Source organism: Eriocheir sinensis, chromosome 22 (assembly GCF_024679095.1).
Source record: "Eriocheir sinensis breed Jianghai 21 chromosome 22, ASM2467909v1, whole genome shotgun sequence".
In the NCBI taxonomy this organism is placed as follows: Eukaryota; Metazoa; Arthropoda; class Malacostraca; order Decapoda; family Varunidae; genus Eriocheir; species Eriocheir sinensis.
This window is the reverse complement of record NC_066530.1, coordinates 13682932-13705431: the sequence shown is the minus strand read 5'-3', so window position 1 is coordinate 13705431 and position 22500 is coordinate 13682932. Positions and strand designations below refer to the sequence as shown.

General features: G+C 39.5%; 1 protein-coding gene across 2 annotated transcripts in view; it reads right to left on the bottom strand.

Annotated features, from left to right (window-relative positions):
* Window positions 1-20680, bottom strand: part of LOC127002103 (proline-rich protein 2-like) — a 61727-nt gene extending 41047 nt beyond the window's left edge. Inside the window, exon 1 of one of the 2 annotated variants that reach the window (XM_050867667.1) lies at window positions 20133-20680. In XM_050867667.1, coding sequence (XP_050723624.1) covers window positions 20133-20138 — 6 coding nt within the window. In that variant the 5' untranslated portion in view covers window positions 20139-20680. The remainder of the gene's footprint in view (window positions 1-20132) is intronic. The other variant, XM_050867668.1, reaches the window with a different exon arrangement.
* Between the last annotated feature and the right edge of the window lie 1820 nt (window positions 20681-22500).

The following is a 22500-nucleotide window of genomic DNA, read 5'->3' as shown; positions in this document are numbered from 1 at the left end:
CTGAAGAAAAAAAATGATAATATGAAGAAAAATGAACCAAATTATATAAGGAAAAAAAAGTGCATGAGGAGGAAGAGGTGGAATGGGTGTTAGAGGTAGATGACGAGGAAGAAGAGGAGGAGGAGGAGGAGGAGGAGGAGGAGGAGGAGGAGGAGGAGGAGGAGGAAGAGGAACAAGAGTGTGTGTGTTTTAGTTATTGCCTACAGGATAGTTTTGTGGTGGTGATGATGGTGGTGGTGGTGATGATTCTGGTGATAGTGGTGATGGTGGTGAGAGAACCGTATTTAAAGATAATGATAGTGAAAATAATGAGAGAAAGTGAAGATAGATAAGCGGACATGGTGGTGGTTATGGTGGTGATGATGGTGGTGGTGATGGTGGTGGTGATAGTGTTCAGATATGCAACTGGACGAATGGTGTGAATGATAGTGGTGGTGGTGGTGGTGATGATGGTGGTGGTGGTGGTGGTGGTGGTGATGATGGTGGTGGTGGTGGTGGTGGTGGTGGTGGTGGTGGTGGTGGTGGTGGTGGTGGTGGTGGTGGTGATGGTGGTGGTGGTGGTGGTGGTGATGATGGTGGTGGTGGTGGTGGTGGTGGTGGTGGTGGTGGTGGTGGTGGTGGTGGTGATGATGGTGGTGGTGGTGGTGGTGGTGATGATGGTGGTGGTGGTGGTGGTGATGATGGTGGTGGTGGTGGTGGTGGTGGTGATGATGGTGGTGGTGGTGGCTGTGGTGGTGGTGGTGGTGGGTGATGATGGTGGTTAGGTGGTGGCGGAGGAGGAGGAAGAGGAGGAGGAGGAGGAGGAGGAGGAGGAGGAGGAGGAGAGTGAGAGAGAGAGAGAGAGAGAGAGAGAGAGAGAGAGAGAGAGAGAGAGAGAGAGAGAGAGAGATAGAGAGAGAGAGAGAGAGAGAGAGAGAGAGAGAGAGAGAGAGAGAGAGAGAGAGAGAGAGAGAGAGAGAGAGAGAGAGAGAGAGAGAGAGAGAGAGAGAGAATATACACAAAGGGAAGTTTTTTCTAACATTTACGGGTTAAGAAAGGGTTAAGTGTGTGTGTGTGTGTGTGTGTGTGTGTGTGTGTGTGAAGAAGAAGCTTTAAACGTCGTAAACGGACCATAACACACACACACACACACACACACACACACACACATACCATGACCCACGAAAACTTTAATTCTAGTTTCAAATTTTTCGCTTTGAGGTAAAAAAAAAAGAAAAAGAAAAAGAAAAGTGTGATATATTGCGCAATTGTTTAATGCTATCAGGTCAACAGACGTAATAATTCTCTCTCTCTCGTTTGTATGTATAAGAGAAGAAAAAGAGCGAGAGAGAATGAGAATTTAGGAAGGTGATAGATAGAGTTAGAAAGGAAAAGCCTAAGAAAAGAGGAAAAGAGGAAAAGAGAGGGGAGGGGATGTAAAGGAAAGTGGATCCATTTAGTTGATAAGAAGGGACTTAAGAAAGAGGGTTAGAGAAGAGGATGGGAAAGAAGAATGGAGACAAAGGGAAAGGAGGGATAGGAAATGAAGAGTAAAGGAAAGGAAAGGAAAAGAAAGGAAAAGGAAGGAAAGCAAGGAAAGGACGACTATAGGAAGGGAGTGGAAATGAAGTGAAGGAAAGGATAGAAATGGAAAAGAATGAAAATAAAAGATTGTAAAGGAAGTTAAAGAAAAGGGAATGTAAGGGAATGGAGACAAGAGGAAGGGAAAGGAAGGGAAGGGAAGGGAAGGGAAGGGAAGGGAAGGGAAGGGAATGTAAGGGAACGTAGACAAGCGTAAGGGAAAGGAAGAGAAGGGAAAGGAAGGGAAGAGACATGAGAAACAGTGGGAATGTTATTCATTATGGGTGGTTAGTGTGACCCCTTGACCCGCCTGCTAGGGGGGGGGGGGGGCGTGTTGCAAGTAAGGGAGGGAGGGAGGGAGGGAAGGGAGAATGTGGAGGGATTGCTGGAGTAAGGGAGAAGGAGGGGAAGGAAGGGTGTGTGAAGTGGGTGAGAGATGGAGGAGGAGGGAAAGGAAAGGGGTGTGAGAGGTAGGAAGGAGAGAGAGGAAGGAAAGGTAGATGGTGAGTGGTAGGAAGGAAAGGGAGAAGGAGGGGAAGGAAGGGGGTGTTAGAGGTGGGAAGGAAAGGGAGAAGGAGGGGAAGGAAGGGGGTGTTAGAGGTGGGATGGAAAGGGAGGAGGAGGGGAAGGAAGGGGTGTGAGAGGTAGGAAGGAAAGGGAGGAGGAGGGGAAGGAAGGGGGTGTTAGAGGTAGGAAGGAGAGGGAGGAGGAGGGGAAGGAAGGGGGTGTGAGAGGTAGGAAGGAAAGGGAGGAGGAGGGGAAGGAAGGGGATGTAAGAGTTGGGAAGGAAAGGAAGGAGGAGGGAGAGGTTGGGTGTGTGAATGGTGGATAGGAAAGGAAGGAGGGGAAGGAAGGGGCTGTGAGAGGTAGGAAGGAAAGGGAGAAGGAGGGGAAGGAAGGGGCTGTGAGAGGTAGGAAGGAAAGGGAGAAGGAGGGAGAGGTAAGGTGTGTGAACGCTGGGTAGGAAAGGAAGGAGGGAAAGGAAGGGCTGTGAGAAGAAGAGAGGAGAGAGGTATATTTGTACTTTGAGAGGAAGGAAACACGGAGAGATGGAAAGCAAAGAGCCTATTACCTCATTACTAGGGTGCCTGCTTAAGTAATTTCACCTGCTCGACAGTCACTTAAGGTTAACAGAGCTGATCAAAACACTTCAGGTCGGACGTTCAAGATCACTCCTAACGCAACAAAGCAACCGGTCGATGTGATATTTGTAAGAGATGAAGGTTCCCGCACTTACTAATAGTCTGCAGGAAGGTTGTTTAATGGAGGATTTTTTTTTTTACATCAGAGGACACGGCTCAAGGGCAACAAAAGGAGTACACACAAAAAAGCCCGCTACTCGCCGCTCCTTTAAAAAATAAGAAAAAAAATCCTGTTAGTTTCAGTATTGCTCGCCTCGGTGTATTTGGAAGACCGTTATTTTTAGTTCTTGGGTTGATTTGTAGCTCGGTTTAAGAAAAAAAAATCGTATTAGTATCAGTATTACATCGCCACAGTTTAATCAATAGACCGTTATTTCTGGTTCTTGGGTTGATTTGGAGCTCGGTTTAAGGAAAAAATAAATCATGTTAGATTCAGTATTACATCGCCACGGTTTAATCAATAGACCGTTATTTCTGGTTCTTGGGTTGATTTGGAGCTCGTAAAACTGTATTAGGTATACCGCAAGACCTGAGTCAACTCGTATGTGAGCGTTTCTTTTACAGTTTAAAGAGGTTGAGTCGATTGAGTTGCTCTTCGTACGTCTTGACCCCTCTTTCGATCACCTCTTTGGATTCTTTTTAGGAACAGCGAGTAGCGGGCTTTTTTTATTATTGTTTCCATTTTTTTGAGCCCTTGAGCTGTCTCCTTTGTTGTAAAAAAAAAAGGGGGGGTTGGAAAGAGTAGAAGGTAGAAGGGAGAGAAAGTAGAAAGAAAGAAAATATGAGTAAAAAAGAAAATATAAAGGAAAGGAAAGGAAAAATAAAGAAGAGAGGAGAAAAAATGCATAAGAAAAAGCAAAGAAAAGTAGAGGAAGTCAAAAGGAGAGAAAAGGAGAGGAAAGATAAATCAGATTAGAGAAGAAAATTAATGGAAAGGAAGTAGAGAAAAAGGAATATTAAAGAAAAACAAAGAATAGAAAAGAAAAAGGAGTAAAAAAGGGAGTTAGAAAGAAGGTGTCAGGGGGGGGGAGGGAGGGAGGGGGGGGCAGTATCACCTGAACCCGTTCCAGACAAAGGTAACCCAGCAAGCCGCTCACCTGTCCATAGGTTAATTAACACGCCTGCCCCCCCCCCTCTCCCCCTCCTCCCCTCTCCCCCCCACCACCCCGCTCACCTGCAGTGCTTAAACGGAGATGTCAGGTGAGAGAGAGAGAGAGAGAGAGAGAGAGAGAGAGAGAGAGAGAGAGAGAGAGAGAGAGAGAGAGAGAGAGAGAGAGAGAGAGAGAGAGAGAGAGAGAGAGAGAGAGAGAGAGAGAGAGAGAGAGAGAGAGAGAGAAGGAAGGAAGGAGGGAGGAAAGAAGAGTGAAAGGCAAAGGAAGATGATGTGTAAAATATCAAGAGAGAGAGAGAGAGAGAGAGAGAGAGAGAGAGAGAGAGAGAGAGAGAGAGAGAGAGAGAGAGAGAGAGAGAGAGAGAGAGAGAGAGAGAGAGAGAGAGAGAGAGAGAGAGAGAGAGAGAGAGAGAATGGGGGGGGGTATATGCAGGTCACCAACCAAACATGAGAAAGGGAGATGAAGAAGGTGGAGAAGGAGGAGGAGGAAGAGGAGGACGAGGAGGAGGAGCAGGAGGCCTGGCACTAATCCAGGTGACAGGGGAGGGGAGGAAGAGGAGGGGAAAAAGGGAGGGGAAGTCCGGGTCAGTGCAGTAAACAGGAGGAGGAGGAGGAGGAGGAGGAGGAGGAGGAGGGTAGATTAAGAAAACAAATCGAAGGAAAGAAGATAGATTGATAAGGAAATTAGAGATAAGAGAAAACGGAAAGTAAAAAAAAGTAAAAAAAAAGAAAAAGAGAAGAGTAAGAATAGAAAATAAAAGTAAGGAAACAAAGGAGATAAATATACAAGCAAGTAGAAAAGCTGGAAAAAGAAGGAAAATAATAAGTCTTGAATTAACACCCCCTGTCTTTTTATCTTCCTTTCTTGTTTCTTTTCGTAAGCATTTAAAGAAGACAAAAAAAAAAATCAGCAAATCAAAATATCATATAAACAAACAAAAAAAGAAGAAAAAAAAACCTGCTAAATAATAAAAATAATAACAGATCACAATAAATAATAAATAAATAGTAAAATAAAAAAATGACTAAGTAAAAAGTGAGATACAGACAAGAATATTAAACAATCATCATCACATTTTAATCTTTTTTGTGTGTCCTCAATAATTATCAAGCTGCTTCATTACTGTAAAAAAAAAAATAAAGTCGAAATCAATATAAAAGTGTAAGAGATATTCAAACATCTAACCAACGGCAGTATTACCAAAAAAAGAAAAAAAAAAGAAACACCAATTATTATGATCATTATCTTTTTCGTGTGTCCTCAATTATCAAGCAGCTTCATTACTGTAAAAAAAAAATAATAAAGTCAAAATCAATATAAAAGAATAAGTCAGTATTACCAAAAAAAATAAAAAATAGAAACACCAATTATTACCAATACAAAAAAAAAACTAACAACGGCAACAACTTCTGAACCGCTTATTGTTGCCTTCCCCGCCCTCCACATCCTTCACTTCCAATCACTTTCCTTCGCCTCTTTGCGCCATACTATTACTGGCCAAGAGGGTGATGGATGCTGCCATTAACCCGTAAAAGTGGTTCGTAGGGAGCTTGCAAGGAGCGGGATCTAACCGGATGACTGGCTGACTAGTACTGTTGGATCTGATGTCAAGCGAATGGAACTTAACTGACTGACTGGTTGACTGACTGACTAAGTGACTGACTGAATGGTTGACTGACTGACTAAATGACTGACTGAATGGTTGACTGACTGACTAAATGACTGACTGAATGGTTGACTGACTGACTAAATGACTGACTGAATGGTTGACTGACTGACTAAATGACTGACTGACTGGTTGACTGACTGACTAAATGACTGACTGAATGGTTGACTGACTGACTAAATGACTGACTGAATGGTTGACTGACTGACTAAATGACTGACTGAATGGTTGACTGACTGACTAAATGACTGACTGACTGTTGGATCTGATGTCAAGCGAATGGAACGTAACTGACTAACTGGTTGACTGACTAAGTGACTGACTGAATGGTTGACTGACTGACTAAGTGACTGACTGAATGGTTGACTGACTGACTAAATGACTGACTGAATGGTTGACTGACTGACTAAGTGACTGACTGAATGGTTGACTGACTGACTAAATGACTGACTGAATGGTTGACTGACTGACTAAATGACTGACTGAATGGTTGACTGACTGACTAAATGACTGACTGACTGTTAGATCTGAGACTGACTGAATGGTTGACTGAAATGACTGACTGAATGGCGACTGACTAAATGACTGACTGAATGGTTGACTGACTGACTAAATGACTGACTGAATGGTTGACTGACTGACTAAGTGACTGACTGAATGGTTGACTGACTGACGAAGTGACTGACTGGATGGTTGATTGACTGACTAAGTGACTGACTGAATGGTTGACTGACTGACTAAATGACTGACTGAATGGTTGACTGACTGACTAAGTGACTGACTGAATGGTTGACTGACTGACTAAGTGACTGACTGAATGGTTGACTGGTGGTGATGTAATTGATGTCAAGGGAACGGAACCTGACTGGCTGACTGATTGACTGGTAATGTTGGAACTGATGTCAAGGGAACGATACCTGACTGACTGACTGGCTGACTGGTAGTGTTAGAACTGATGTCAAGCGAACGGAACGGAACTGACTGACTGGTTGACTGACTAAGTGACTGACTGACTAAGTGACTGACTGGCTGACTGGTGGTGATGTAACTGATGTCAAGGGAACGATACCTGACTGACTGACTGACTGGCTGACTGGCAGTGTCGGATCTAATGTCAAGGGATTGTTTTTTACAGCAAGAGAGGCAGCTCAATGGACAAAAAAAAAAAAAAAAAAAAAAATCAGCCACAAAAAAGCCCGCTAACGCTGCTCCTACAAAAAAGAACAAAGCGAGAGGGGAAAAGAGAGGTCAATTTCGGGTGGAGAGTTGCCTTGATACTCTCCACACCTAATCAATAGAGGTAAAAGGTAAAGTCCGGGGCCATATGCTATAGCTACGCGTGGCCACGGTGCACATCTCCGTCGCATTGCCCCTTGAACCAGAGACAGACTTACATATGTGCTTAAAACGAATACAGGAATAAAAATGAAAAGGATTATTTAGTCAAAGAGAAAGACATAAAGGAAAACTATATATGTCCAGTATCCTTGACACGGAAGAATTAGTGGTAAAGGTAAAGAGAAATGTAAGAGAGGTGAGTAAATGTGATAAAAGGAAAATGGAAAAAAGGAAAAGTGATGCCTTAATAAGAAATGAAAATAAAAGTGAACGAACAAGGAGGAAAAATGGTTACGTCCAGTCTTGTGGCCTTGACAGGGAAAGAAGGAAAGGAGGAGAAGGAGGACGAGGAGGAGGAGAAGGAGGAGGAGGAGGAGGAGGGGAAGGAGAAGGAGGAGAGTGGGGTAGTGACCTGTGGAGAAGGTGTAAAAGAAGAAGAAGAAGAAGAAGAAGAAGAAGAAAAAGAAGAAGAAGAAGAAGAAGAAGAACAACAACATCAAAACGAATAAGGAGAAGCCGAAAACGAAACATATGGCGAAAGGAAGAAGAGGAGAAGGAGGAAATAGAAGAAGAAGAAGAAGAAGAAGAAGAAGAAGAAGAAGAAAGAAAAAAAGAAAGAAAGACAAAGAAAGAAAAAGAAGGGAAGAAAAAAAGACTGAGAAGCAGAAGTAAAAGAAAAAGAAAAAAAGTTAAAGAAAAAAAATAGAAAAAAGAAGCAGAAGTAGGAGAAGGAAGAGGAGGAGGAGGAAAGGAAGGTAAAGAGAAGAGCCATTAAGAGCAGGCAAACACAAGAACAGACGACGAACAGGTAACTGAAAACCTGTTGCATTATAACGAGACTACCTGCGAGAAGGAGGAGGAGGAGGAGGAGGAGGAGGAGGAGGAGAATTTGTGGTAGCGATGCTGCGATAAGAAAATGACAATAATGATAATAATAAAAAAATGTAAAAAAATAAATATGTAAAAAAAAAAAAACGAAAGGAGGAAAAGAATATTAGATTGTGGTCCGAGGAGGAGGAGGAGGAGGAGGAGGAGGAGGAGGAGGAGTCAAGGGGTACGTGGTGGGGGGGGGAGGGGGTAGAGGCCAGCTAACTGGTCTGTGCATGAGACAAAAAAAGTATCTTCATGTTCCACTTTTCGAAACATTGTGAGTCACCAGACGAAAGGTTTTGAGAACGTCTCTTGCATAACACACACACACACACACACACACACACACACACACACACACACACACACACGCACAAGCACATTTTTTTCTTTTTTCTACTTACACAAAAAATAGTAGTAGTTGTAGAAGTAGTAGTAGTAGTAGTAGTAGTAGTAGTAGTAGTAGTAGTAGTAGTAGTAGTAGTAGTATAATAGTAATAATAATAATATCATAAGATTTAATCATATTCTAGTCTATTGTTATTATAATTTAATCATATATATTTGCATAGAGAAAAGGAGTGGAGATGATAGAGGTGGTGATGATGGTGATGGTGGTGATTGTAGTAGTGGTGGTGATGGTGGTGGTCGTGGTGATGATGGTGGTGATGATGATGGTGATGGTGGTGGTAGTAGTGGTGGTGATGGTGGTGGTCGTGGTGGTGGTGGTGATTGTGGTGGTGGTGGTCGTGGTGATGGTGGTGGTGATGGTGATGGTCGTGGTGATGGTGATGGTGGTGGTCGTGGTGATGGTGGTCGTGATGGTGGTGGTCGTGGTGATGGTGGTGATGGTCGTGGTGATGGTGGTGGTCGTGGTGATGGTGGTGGTGATGGTGATGGTCGTGGTGATGGTGATGGTGGTGGTCGTGGTGATGGTGGTGGTGATGGTGGTGGTGGTGGTGGTGGTGGTCGTGGTGGTGATGGTGGTGGTGGTGGTTTTCAGACTGTCATCGTGTATGTTTTCTTTTTTATTTCCTTAATTTCCGATCCCTCCCTCCCTTCCCTCATTTTCTCTCCCTCTCTCTCTCTCTGTCTTTAATTTTATTTTCCTATTTTCTTTATTCCTTCTTTCACTTCCCTAACTTTCTTCACTCATTCACTCACAGACTCACACACTCACTCGCTCACTCATTTACTCTACTTTATTTATCTTTTTTTTTCTCCTCATTTTTTACAAAGTTCATATTCATACTTAACATTGAAATCATGCGGCAACAACAACAACAACAACAACAACAACAACAACAACAATAAAAACACAACAATAGCCGTAAGTAAGCACATAAAAACAAGTAGACAAACAACTTAATCTCTCTTTTTGTATATATTTTTTTCTTCGACTTTATTCACATGAAGAAAAAAGTGGTAAAAGTAAGGAAAGGAGAAAAAGAATAAGATTAAGAAAAATAAGGATTCGTGTAATATTTTTCCTGCTTACACACACACACACACACACACACACACACACACACACACACACACACGCCATTAGTTCTTGTCTCTCTTTATGACATGTTTGTTGTTACGTGTGTGTGTGTGTGTGTGTGTGTGTGTGTGTGTGTTTATGACACACACACACACACACACACACACACACTCATTCACGCCATATATTCTAAACTCTTTCAAGAGTGACAGATTTTCTCACGTAATCAAACACCTTTTTCACTTTCATAAAACAACACTAGCAACAACAACAACAACAACAACAACAACAACAACAACAACAACAACAACAATAACAATAACAAAAATAGCAGAGAGGATGCAAAGTCTAAAATAGAGTCGAAGGAATGAATCAAGAAACGAATGATTTATTTTATGTGTGTGTGTGTGTGTGTGTGTGTGTGTGTGTGTGTGTGTGTGTGTGTGTGTGTGTGTGTGTGTGTGTGTGTACGTGAGAAAGGTGATGTGGTACGCGACACCAATTAATGTTATAAACTTTGACTGTAAATGTTTTTTTTCTTACCTGTGTGTGTGTGTGTGTGTGTGTGTGTGTGTGTGTGTGTGTGTGTGTGTGTGTGTGTGTGTGTGTGTGTGTGTGTGTGTGTGTGTGTGTGTGTGTGTGTGTGTGTGTGTGTGTGTGTGTGTTACTGAGTTTAAACATACACGCATACACTCATACATTCAGAGAGAGAGAGAGAGAGAGAGAGAGAGAGAGAGAGAGAGAGAGAGAGAGAGAGAGAGAGAGAGAGAGAGAGAGAGAGAGAGAGAGAGAGAGAGAGAGAGAGAGAGAGAGAGAGAGTAAAACACGTGCACTTCGTAACCTAACCTCATATCGTGGAAAGGAGATTGTGTGTGTGTCGACAGTGTGTGTGTGTGTGTGTGTGTGTGTGTGTGTGTGTGTGTCAATGATGTTTCTAAACTCATCTATCTATCTATTTATCTATCTGTTTATCTATCTCTTTTATTCATGGTATCAATTTGTCTTTTTTATGAATTTATCTGATCGTATAAATGTCTACTGATTTATCTTCTTCTTCCTCTTCTGCCTCTTCTTCTTCTTCTTAACCTTATTCGTCTTCCTTTCATTATCGTTATCTTTTTCATATTCTTATTTGTTACCTTTTTTTTCCTATAATAAATTTAACTCCTCCTCAATCACAATTAGTCTGCATTTATTAACTCTTCTTTTTTTTTTTTTCCATTTATCTGATCCATCGCGCGTCGCCAGTAAATCCTTCAAGTTATTATCTCAGTCTTCAAGTCTATTTTCATTCATCTTCTTGGGGTAAAAAAAAAATAAAGATTCCCTGACATTATTTTTTTTCTTGTTTGTGTTGTCAGTGTCGGTGTGATTGTTTGTTTGTTTGTCTGTTTGTTTGTTTGTTTGTTTGCCTTTGTCCATCAGTTTGATTTCTTGTCTTGAGCGTTTGTCAGTCTTCAATTTCTTTCTTTTACTCTTTCATTCTTTCTTTCTGTTTTTTTCTTCTTCATTTTTTCCTGTTTTATTTTATTCTTCTCTCTTTTTCCTTCCTGTTTTCTTTCCTTCTTTTTTCCTCTCCTTCTTTTCTCTCTTTCTTTCATTCTTTCTATCTGTCTGTCTGTCTGTCTCTCTTTCTTTCATTCTTTCTTACTTTTTCCTTCCTGTTTTTCTTTCCTTCTCTTTCTTTCTTTCTTTCTTTAACTCATTCTTTCTTTCTTTTTTTTTGTCTTTCTCTGTTTCTTTCTATATAAAAAAAGACAAACAAAAAGTCTACATCATTTCCGAGTTTGTTTTGTCAGTTAATGATTTTTCTTCTTTTACTTAATTTTGCATCATCATTTTATTCAGTCCTCAATTCTTATCAGTCATCAATTTCCTGTCTTCTAGTCATCTTGTAATGCAAAAAAATAATAATGAAAGAGATAATAAAAGTCTAACATTATATTCCTGTTTGCTTTCTCAATTTTCTTTTATTGTTTCTTCCTCTTATAAATATTGTTACGTCATCATCATCATCATCATCATCCTCATCATCATCATCTATTCATAGTTTTCAGTTCTTTATCATTCCTCAATTTCTTTTTCTTCCATTCATCTTCTCAAAGCAAAAATAAATTAATAAAAGAATATATAGAATTAAAACTAGCATTATTTTCCTTTTTACATTCGCATTCCCTTCTATTTTTTTTCTATTTTTTTTATATATATTGTACGATTAACAATACAAGTCTTAGATATCATTATTTTTTTGTGTCCATTATCAGTATTTTTTCGTTTTACTTTTTTTCTTCGTTTTCTTCTACGTTATAATTTTCTGGCATGGTCTTCAATTCCTATCAATCCTCAGTTTCCTTCTTTCATTCTTCTTAAAACAAAACAAAACAAAAAATAAAAAGTAAAAATGATCATAAAAGTCAGATATTATTATTTTTTTTGTCTGCATTTTCAATTTCTTTTATTTATTTTCTTTTTTTCTAGTCAGTTCTCATTTTCCTTCTTCCATTCTTCTTCTTAAGCACAAAATAAATGAACAAACGAATATATGAAAATAAAAACTAACATTATTTTCCTGTTTACATTTTCATTCTCTTATTTTTTTCTTTTTTTTATATATATTGTACATTGTCAACATTTGTATCCATAGTTTAGATTCTTATTCATCCTAAATTTCTTTCTTTCGTCTTCAATAAAACATAAAAAAACAATGATAAAAGTCTCACATCATTTTCCTGTCTGCATCGTCAGCTTCTTAATATTTTTTTTTTACTTTCGATTTTATTTTCCTTTTATTTTGAGTCTTTCGCACATCATCATTATAATTCAGTCTTCAGCTCTAATATCAGTCTAATGCGATGTTTCTATTCCTCTCTTAAACGTAATATTATACCATTATTTTTTTTTATCTCGTTCTTTTCCTGTTCGTGTTCATGTCTGTTTCCTGTTCTGGCAAGTTTAGTTTTTATTTGTTCTCTCTCTTTGTCTCTGTCTGTCTGTCTGTCTGTCCGTCTGTCTGTCTGTTTCCCTCTCTCTCTCTCTCTCCTACTCATTTGTTTCTTGTTTACTTACTATCTCTCTTGTTTTCTTGCATCCTTTTCTTTGTTCTTTTATTTTTTTTTCAATATTATCTTTGTATTTGTTTTCGTCTGTCTGTTCTTATTGCTTTCTTCTCTTCGTTTTTATCTTTTTCTTTGTTTCTCTCTGTCTGTCCTTATTTCTTCCTTTCTCTTTCTCTTTCAATCGCATTTTATCTCTTTATTTATTTATTTATTTACTGTTGCGATTTGTTCAGCTTGTTCGTATACGCATTTTTGTTATTGTTCTTTTGTTCATATTGTTTTTTTCTTAATATTTCAACCTTTTTTTCAGTCTTTAACTTTTCATATTTTTTTCAGTGCAATAATTATTTTACTCATCTTTTTTACACACACACACACACACACACACACACACACACACACACACACACACACACACACACACACACACACACACACACACACACACACACACACACACACACAGCAACTGACATAGATTCGAAGTGAAGAGAAAGAAATTAACTGAATATTCATGTGTGTGTGTGTGTGTGTGTGTGTGTGTGTGTGTGTGTGTGTGTGTAGACCTAAAGAATGTATATGTATGCATGTATCATACTCGTATAAGAGTTGCGTGTAACCAGAATATACAAGAGGGAGGAAGAAAGGGAGAGAGAGAGAGGGAGAGGGAAAGTGAAGAATGCGAGGAATGGAGAGGAGGATGAATGGAGGAAATGTTAAACTAAAAAGGAAGAAAAGGAGGAAAGGAGGAAAGGAGTAATTATAAAGAGATAGAAAGAAGAATGAAAGGAGGGAGAAAAGAATGAATAAAAAAAAATTGGGAAGTAAGTAAAGCGATGGAGATTTCAATAAGACATCAAATAGTGAGCCAATGGAGATTTCAACAGGACATCAGATAGTGAGCAAAGGGGGGAAATAAAGGATGGAGATTTCAACAGGACATCAGATAGTGAGCAAAGGGAGGAATAAAGGATGGAGATTTCAACAGGACATCAGATAGTGAGCAAAGGGAGGAATAAAGGATGGAGATTTCAACAGGACATCAGATAGTGAGCAAAGGGGAGAAATAAAGGATGGAGATTTCAACAGGACATCAGATAGTGAGCAAAGGGAGGAATAAAGGATGGAGATTTCAACAGGACATCAGATAACGAGCAAAGGGAGGAAATAAAGGATGAAGATTTCAACAGGACATCAGATAGTGAGCAAAGGGAGGAATAGAGGATGGAGATTTCAACAGGACATCAGATAGTGAGCAAAGGGAGGAAATAAAGGATGAAGATTTCAACAGGACATCAGATAGTGAGCAAAGGGAGGAAATAAAGGATGAAGATTTCAACAGGACATCAGATAGTGAGCAAAGGGAGGAATAAAGGATGGAGATTTCAACAGGACATCAGATAGTGAGCAAAGGGAGGAAATAAAGGATGAAGATTTCAACAGGACATCAGATAGTGAGCAAAGGGAGGAATAAAGGATGGAGATTTCAACAGGACATCAGATAGTGAGCAAAGGGAGGAATAAAGGATGGAGATTTCAATAGGACATCAGATAGTGAGCAAAGGGAGGAAATAAAGGATGAAGATTTCAACAGGACATCAGATAGTGAGCAAAGGGAGGAATAAAGGATGGAGATTTCAACAGGACATCAGATAGTGAGCAAAGGGAGGAATAAAGGATGGAGATTTCAACAGGACATCAGATAGTGAGCAAAGGGAGGAATAAAGGATGGAGATTTCAACAGGACATCAGATAGTGAGCAAAGGGAGGAATAAAGGATGGAGATTTCAACAGGACATCAGATAACGAGCAAAGGGAGGAAATAAAGGATGAAGATTTCAACAGGACATCAGATAGTGAGCAAAGGGAGGAAATAAAGGATGAAGATTTCAACAGGACATCAGATAGTGAGCAAAGGGAGGAATAAAGGATGGAGATTTCAACAGGACATCAGATAACGAGCAAAGGGAGGAAATAAAGGATGAAGATTTCAACAGGACATCAGATAGTGAGCAAAGGGAGGAATAAAGGATGGAGATTTCAACAGGACATCAGATAACGAGCAAAGGGAGGAAATAAAGGATGAAGATTTCAACAGGACATCAGATAGTGAGCAAAGGGAGGAATAAAGGATGGAGATTTCAACAGGACATCAGATAGTGAGCAAAATAGAGAAAAGAATGAAGAAAAAAAAGAGAGGAAATGGGAGAGAAAGATTAGGTGGAGGAAAGGGAGAAGGAAGGAAAAGAAATGAGAAGAAAAAGGGAAAAGATAAAGGACAGACAAAGAGGTAGAGAACATACATAACACACACAACTCCTCCTCCTCCTCCTCCTCCTCCTGACCTCCTCCTTGCTTCCCTGACCTTTCCACCTTTCCGAGTTGAACTTTGACCCCTCCGAAGTGACAGGGGGAAAGGACCACCACCACCACCACCATCACTACCACCCCCACCTCCACCCCCACCACCACCATCATCATCATCATCATCATCACCACCATCATCACCACCACCGCCACCGCTTCCCTTACCAAGATACCACCTGATTTTTTTTTTTTTGCGTGGTCGTGGAGAGAGAGAGAGAGAGAGAGAGAGAGAGAGAGAGAGAGAGAGAGAGAGAGAGAGAGTGGCTGCAACTGCCCACCTGAATTTTTGTTACCTGTTAGAGAGAGAGAGAGAGAGAGAGAGAGAGAGAGAGAGAGAGAGAGAGAGAGAGAGAGAGAGAGAGAGAATGTATGTAACCATCGCCCTAAATTCTTGTAAGGTTTAGGCAAGAGTAGATGAAGAAAAATAAATAAAATGAAAATAATAAAGGAAGAAAAGCAAAAAAAAATAGGAAGGAAAGTAAGACAAAAAAATATGGGAAAGAAGTAATGGGAGTGAAATTACAGGAAGAAAAATATAAAGAAAAAAAATGTGTGTGTGTGTGTGTGTGTGTGTGTGTGTGTGTGTGTGTGTGTGTGTGTGTGTGTGTGTGTGTGTGTGACCTGCATTTTTTTAACATTCCTTCGCTGAGGTAAGACAGTTGACTTGCAGTTTTTTATTTTATTTTTTATCTTCCTCTCTCTCTTTGTCTTTCTTTATTACCACTTTCTCTATGCACTCTTCGCAGGGGGCAATGTTATTATTATTATTATTATTATTATTATTATTATTATTATTATTATTATTATTATTATCATCATTACCCTCATTCTACTACTACTGCCACCACTACTGTTTTTACTACTACTACTACTACTACTACTACTACTACCAATAGACAGATGGCCAGCAAGAATAAACGCAATAAAAATGAAAAAATAAACTATTGAGCAGAAATAAAATCGAAAACCAAAACAAAATTCAAAAACAAATATTGAGACGAAATAGAAACGAGAGTGAAAGGAAAATAAAGTAAATAAATGTAATAAATAAAAATAAATGAGGAGGAAAAGGAAGGACGTTTGCCTTGTACTCAAAGCTGCCAGTCACGAAGAGGGAGGAGGAGGAGGAGGAGGAGGAGGAGGAGGAGGAGGAGAAGGAGGAGGAGAAGGAGGTGCTGGAGGTGGAGGTGAAAGAAAGGGAGGAGGGAGGGTGACCTGCCTGACCCAGCTCGGAGAAGGAGGAGGAGGAAAAGAAGGGAAGGAGGAGGAAGAGGAGGAAGAGGAGGAGGAGGAGGAGGGAAGGAAGAAATTACTATCTCTTTTATATATACCACGAAAGGAAAGAAATGGTCGTGGTGATGGTGGTGGTGATGGTGGTTTTTGTAGTGGTGGTGGTGGTGGTGGTGGTGGTGATGATGGTGGTGATGGAAGTGGTGGTGAATAGACCGGTCTACTTTTATTACTCATTTTATTTATATTCTCTTATCTCTCTCGTTTGCTCTCTCGTTCTCGTTCTCTCTCTCCTTGCACATCTGTTCATTCATACACTAATTCAGCTATTTTTTCTTGGCACACCGTCTAATCCAGTGTAATCCAAGCCTAACTGTGTCTCGTAATATGCTCACAGGAAGACAGACAGAAGCGAAGGAAAGATACAATAATCGCTTAAGATAAAGAAAGACCATAAGCAAAAATGAATTAGAAACATAGAAGATGAAGAAAGAAGGAAAGTTACAGGAAGAAAGAAGCAAAGATAGAAGGTTCGCTTAAGATAATGACCCAAAGCAGGAAAGAATAAGAAACAAGGAAAATTAAGAAAGAAACAAAGATACAAGAAGAAAGAAGCATCGATACAAGGTTCGCTTAAGATAATGACCCAAAGCAGGAAAGAATAACAAACAAGGAAAATGAAGGAAGAAGCAAAGATACAAGACTAGCTTAAGATAATGACCCAAAGGAAGAAAGAATAAGAAACAAGAAAAATGAAGAAAGAATGCAATCAGAAACCAGTAAGATAAAAAAGGAAGCAAAACCGACCACAAAGATTATAAAGAACACTCACTTAAGATATTGATCCGAGCAAATAAAAAAAATAATAAACGGAAAAAAACAAGATTAAATAAAGAATAGAATCAGATCCCATTAATAAAAAGAAAGGTCGGCCAATAAGGAGATTAGATCCTATTGCAACGAATGATGAATAGATGATAGAAACATATATACACGGACAAACAAACACACAAACACGCACACAAAGACATTTACTTGTCACAACAACAACAAAGAAGATCGAACAACAATAGGAGAAGGAGGAGGAGGAGGAGGAGGAGGAGGGAGAGAAGGAGGAGGAGGAGGAGGAGGAGGAGGAGGAGGTAACATTAGTAGGAAGAAAGTGAAATGAAAGCGAAGGTTAGATAAGAGAGAGAGAGAGAGAGAGAGAGAGAGAGAGAGAGAGAGAGAGAAGATGAGACGAAGGAAAGATAAGGTAGGAAAAGGAATGATAAGACAAGGGAAAGGAAGGGAAAGGAAGGAAAGAAATAGACAGAAAAAGAAAGGGAAGGAAATAAAAGGAAAAGGAAGGAAGGGAAAGGGAAGAAAAGGTTAAGAAAAGAAGGAAAGGATGATAAAAAATTAGTGACCTTCGGCAAGTCTACACACACACACACACACACACACACCTCTGTATTTTGCTACCGTTGCTTCAAACACGTAACAAACAAACAAACAAACAAGTAAATCATGCCATTACTAAAAGACGCAAAATCATCTTCCTCCTCCTCCTCCTCCTCCTCCTCCTCCTCCTCCTCCTCCTCCTTCTCCTTCTCCTCCTCCTCTTCCTGACATAGTTGCATTGCCATTTTATGTACGAATTACGTCACTGATGCGTGTGTGTGTGTGTGTGTGTGTGTGTGTGTGTGTGTGTGTGTGTGAGTGAGAGGTAAAAGATGATAAGAGGAAATTCTCTCTCTCTCTCTCACATGACATGACAAATGGATCGCGATGAAATGTGAACTAAATCTGTCAAGAGAGAGAGAGAGAGAGAGAGAGAGAGAGAGAGAGAGGGGGGGGGGGGAATGAGGCGACAACAGAAACACATACATTCAAACAGACAGATAGACAGACAAAAAATAAATAAAGATACAGAGAACTATGACAGACAGAACCTAACAGACAAACAGACAGACGAGGAAAGATAGATAGACAGACAGACATAAATTACTACTTTCATACAAGCCATTTCTACTCTTCTTATTCAATTCCTCCCTAACAATAGCATAGGCTCCTCCTCCTCCTCCTCCTCCTCCTCCTCCTCCTCCTCCTCCTCCTCTTTCTTTCCTCCTTATTTCCTCTCCTTATATTCTACTTTCCCTTTCCTTCCCTTTCATTTTTATATCATTCGAGTAAAAAAGAAAAATGCGAAGAAAGAGGAAAAGGAGGAGACAGAGGAGAAGGAGGAGGAGGAGGAGGAGGAGGAGGAGTAATTGATGATAAGTTTATATAAGAGGAAGAAAGGAAATAAAAAGAAAAAAAGGATCCGAATTGAAGAAAATGATGTATGAAATTATGAAACGAAAGAAAGAAAGAAGTGGAAGGAGGAAGGAAAAAAGGTCACAAATTAAAGGAAAGAGGGAACGGAAGGAAAGGAAGGAAAAATGTTGGAAAGGGAAGAATAAAAGAAGAAAGGAAGCAAAAAAATTAAAGTAAGAGAAGTAGAAGAAGTAGAAATTAGAAGTATGACGCTAGGAAATAAAGAAGAAAAACAAAAGAAAGAAAAAATCGAAAAAAAAAAGAAAAAAATAATAATAAAAGGAAATGAAGAAGAGAAAGGGATAAAGAAGATAGAAAAAAATAAAATAAACAAAAAAGGAAAAGGAAAACAACAATAAGGTGAAAGGGACAAAGATGGAGACAGAATAATACTAAAGAGAAAGTGAAGGTAGAGAAGAAGAAGAAGAAGAAGAAGAAGAAGAAGAAGAAGAAGAAGGACAAGGAAAAACAAAAAAAGGAAAGATAGAAGGAAATAGATAAAGATAAAGAAAGAATATTATAAAAAAACGAAAATAACATGAAAAGAAAAAGAAGAAGAAGAAGAAGGTTAAGGGTTAAAGATACGGTTTTAGGCTTTTTTTAGAGTTTTTTTCCTACATTTCCCTTCCCTTCCCTTTCCTTCCCTTTCTCTCAACTTTGTTCCCTTCCCTTCCCTTTCTATTCCTTTCCCTTCCTATCCCCTTCATTTTCCTTCCCTTTCCTTCCCATCTCTTCTCTTTCCATTTCAATCTTTTCCCTTCCCTTCTCTTCCCTTCTTTTCCCTTCCCTTCCCTTCTTCTTACTCTTTAATCATATCACTGACCTTAAGATATGCTACACCTCCTCCTCCTCCTCCTCTTCCTCCTCCTCCTCCTCCTCCTCCTCCATTTCTTCACTTTCATTTTCATCTCAAATTCATTTCATAATTAGCTCTTTCCTTCCCTTCTTCCTTCCTTCTTATTTTTCTTTCTTTCATTTTCATTTCATCATCACCTTCACCTTAATCTCATGTTACCTTCTTATCATTTTCACTTCATATTTACATCATCTTCATCTTTTTCCCTTTCTTTATCATGTCACTTTCTCTATGGTATGTAAAATCTTCATCCTCACTTCATTATTTACATCATTTCATCTTCATCTCAATTTTTTTACTTCTTTCTCACCTTCACCTCATTTCACTTTCGTCTTCTGTTTATCTTATTTCCATCTCATTCTCTTCTCATGCTCACCTCCTCTCACCATTTTAACTTCATTTTCATTAATCATTTTCTTTTCTCACTTTTTTCTTCATAATCATCTTATCTTCTTGTGACTTAGAAAGAAAGAAAAAGGAAAGAAGGGGAAAGAAGAAAGTAAGGAAGAAAGAAAGAAGGAGAAGGAAAGCAAGGAGAAAAAGAAGAAGAAGAAGAAAATGAAGAAGAAGAAGATGATGAAGAAGATAAATGATAAAACGGTCTAGAATATCGTGTTTCCGTAAAGCATTCAATCCTGTTCCTGTATCAAATTTGCTATCTATTATTTTTTTTGTAATCTGATCCGACATCCCTTTTAACCTTGCAACAAAAATGATAAGAACCAGAAAACAAGAACAAGAAGATAAGGAACAAGAATAACAGGAGAAACAGGAATAGGGAGAACAACAACAACAAAAAGAACAAGAAAACAGGCAAAGGAGGAGATGGAAAATAACAAAAGCGATAACAAATCATGATAATAATAATAATAAGAAATAAAGGAAGAAATAGAAAAGAACACAAACAAAAGCAAGACGACAAAGAACAAAAAGAAGAACAGGAGAAACAGGAATTAGGAGGAACAAGAATAGGAATAACAATAAAGAGAAGGAGGAGATGAAGCATAATGATGAAAATGATAATAAAAAATAGAATAAGAAGAAGAAAAAGAAAGAGAAGAAGAGGAGCAACATAACCACGTACAACAACAACAACAACAACAACAACAACAACAATAATAATGATAACAAAAACAATAACAAATCCTTACCTTCATTGCGTCGTGTTGTCAGTCCGAAGTCGAGTGTGCGCAGAGAGAGAGAGAGACAAACCGACTTACTAACTGACCGACCGACTGACCGACCGATAGACCGACCGACCGACTGATTCTGAAGGTCGGGTCTGTTTGGTTTTCACTCTTAACTCTTCTCCTAACCGGTTACAGAGGAGGAGGAGGAGGAGGAGGAGGAAGGGGGAAAACAGGAAAGAAGTGGAGAAAGAAAAGTGAAGTATATAGGAAGAAGAGAAAGAAGAGAAAGAAAAGACAGATGAAAGGAAAGAAAAGAAAGAAACAGAAAAAATAAGAAAAGAGGAAGAAAGAAGAAGTGGGAGAAGAGAAAAAAGGGAAGATTAAGCTATTTTTTTTTCGTTATGTAGAAGAGGGATAAGGAAGATAAGGATGATAAAGAAGAGGAGGAAGAGGAGGAAAGGGAGGAGGAGGATAATTTAGAGAGAGAAGAGGGGGGTGAATAATCTCTCTCTCTCTCTCTCTCTCTCTCTCTCTCTCTCAAGCCACGCACAGTCCCTCGTTCCGTCCTCTCTCGCACGTGGCACACACACAACTAACGCTCAACACGCACACACACACGCACACACACACACACACACACGTACACACAAGTTTGACCCTTCAAGGACGCGAGGGAGGAAGCTGATTGGCCCGCGCGCGCTCCCTCGACAGCCAATAGGAGAGGGCGATTTTGGTGTGTGTGTGTGTGTGTGTGTGTGTGTGTGTGTGTGTGTGTGTTGGGGATGGTTGCGTGTGAGTGGTTTTTTGGGGGGGTTATTATTATTTTTGTTATTGTTTTTTGTTTTGTTTTGTTTTCTTTTTTTTCTTCCTCATTTTTATCTTTTCTTTTTTCTTTTTTTTCTAGTTTTCGTTTTTTTTTTGTTCTTCTTCTTCTTTGTCTTCTTCTTCTTCTTCTTTTTTATACTACTACTACTACTACCACCACCACCACCACAACAACAACAACAACAACAACAACTACTACTACTACTACTACTACTACTACTACTACTACTACTACTACTACTACTACTACTACTACTACTATTACTACTACTACTACTACTACTACTACTACTATTACAAAAAAAGTCATAATTTACATGAAGAACAACCTCAGAGCGTAAATTCACTTTCATATGAGAGAGAGAGAGAGAGAGAGAGAGAGAGAGAGAGAGAGAGAGAGAGAGAGAGAGAGAGAGAGAGAGAGAGAGAGAGAGAGAGAGAGAGAGAGAGAGAGAGAGATACGATTACACGAAGCGAGAAATCATACACTTGTTAATTATTCTCCTCCTCCCCTCCTCCTCCTCCTCCTCCTTTTCGTCCCCCTTCTCCTCCTCCTCCTCCTTTTAGAACGTAACAAAGGAGGAAGAGGAGAATGCAAATAAACAATAAGAAAAACAATAAACAACTTAAACAAGGCCTGCATTCCAACACTCTATACGATGAAGAGGAGAAAGGAGAGATTGGATTACTTCTCTTTTTGGTGTGAAAGGGAATTGGAATGGTAGCAGTAGTAGTAGTAGTAGTAGGTGTAGTAGAAGTAGTAGTAGTAGTAGTAGTAGAAGTAGTAGTAGTAGTAGTAAGAAGAAGACGATGGAGAAGAAGTAGAAGAGAAAGAAGAAGAAAAAAAAGAAGATGAAGGAAATGAAGAAAAAGAAGAAGAAAAAGAAGAAAATACAGAAAGAGGATTAAAACTTTTTTAGTATGAAGAAAAATGAGAAAGAAGAGGAAGAAGGGAAAGAAAGAGGAAGAAGAAAAAAAGAACCAGGACAGCAGGAAGAGAAGAAGAAGAAGGAAGAAGTTAAATGGAAAAGATAAAAAAATGAAGAGGACTAGGAAGACGAAGAAGGAAGAAGACTTAAATGAGGACAATAGAAGGAGGAAGAAGAAGAAGAGGAGGAGAAGGAAGAGATGACCTTGAGAAAGTTCACCTCTTCACCTAATTACTCATAAGATTACCTGGGACAAAAGGTGTGAAAAACAGAACCCTTGAATTGGCAACAGCGTGACGTCATCGGAAAGGAGTCTCGTGATTGGTCGACCTCGTGACGTCACAGGAAAAGGAGGAAGCTTGATTGGCTGAGATTTTTAAAGGGGCGTGGCTCTCTTGTGTCACCTGAGGAGTTTGATTAAAAAGGTGAGGAGATGAGGAGGAGGAGGATTAGGAGGTGGAGGAGAAGGAGGAGGTGGAGGTCAAATGAGAGGAAGAGTGTGTGTGTGTTTGTGTGTGTGTGTGTGTGTGTGGTGTGTGTGTGTGTGTGTGTGTGTGTTTTAATATAATATAATTTTCTATTTCTTCATCTTCTTCTTCTTCTTTTTCTTCTTCTTCTTCTTCTTCTTCTACTTT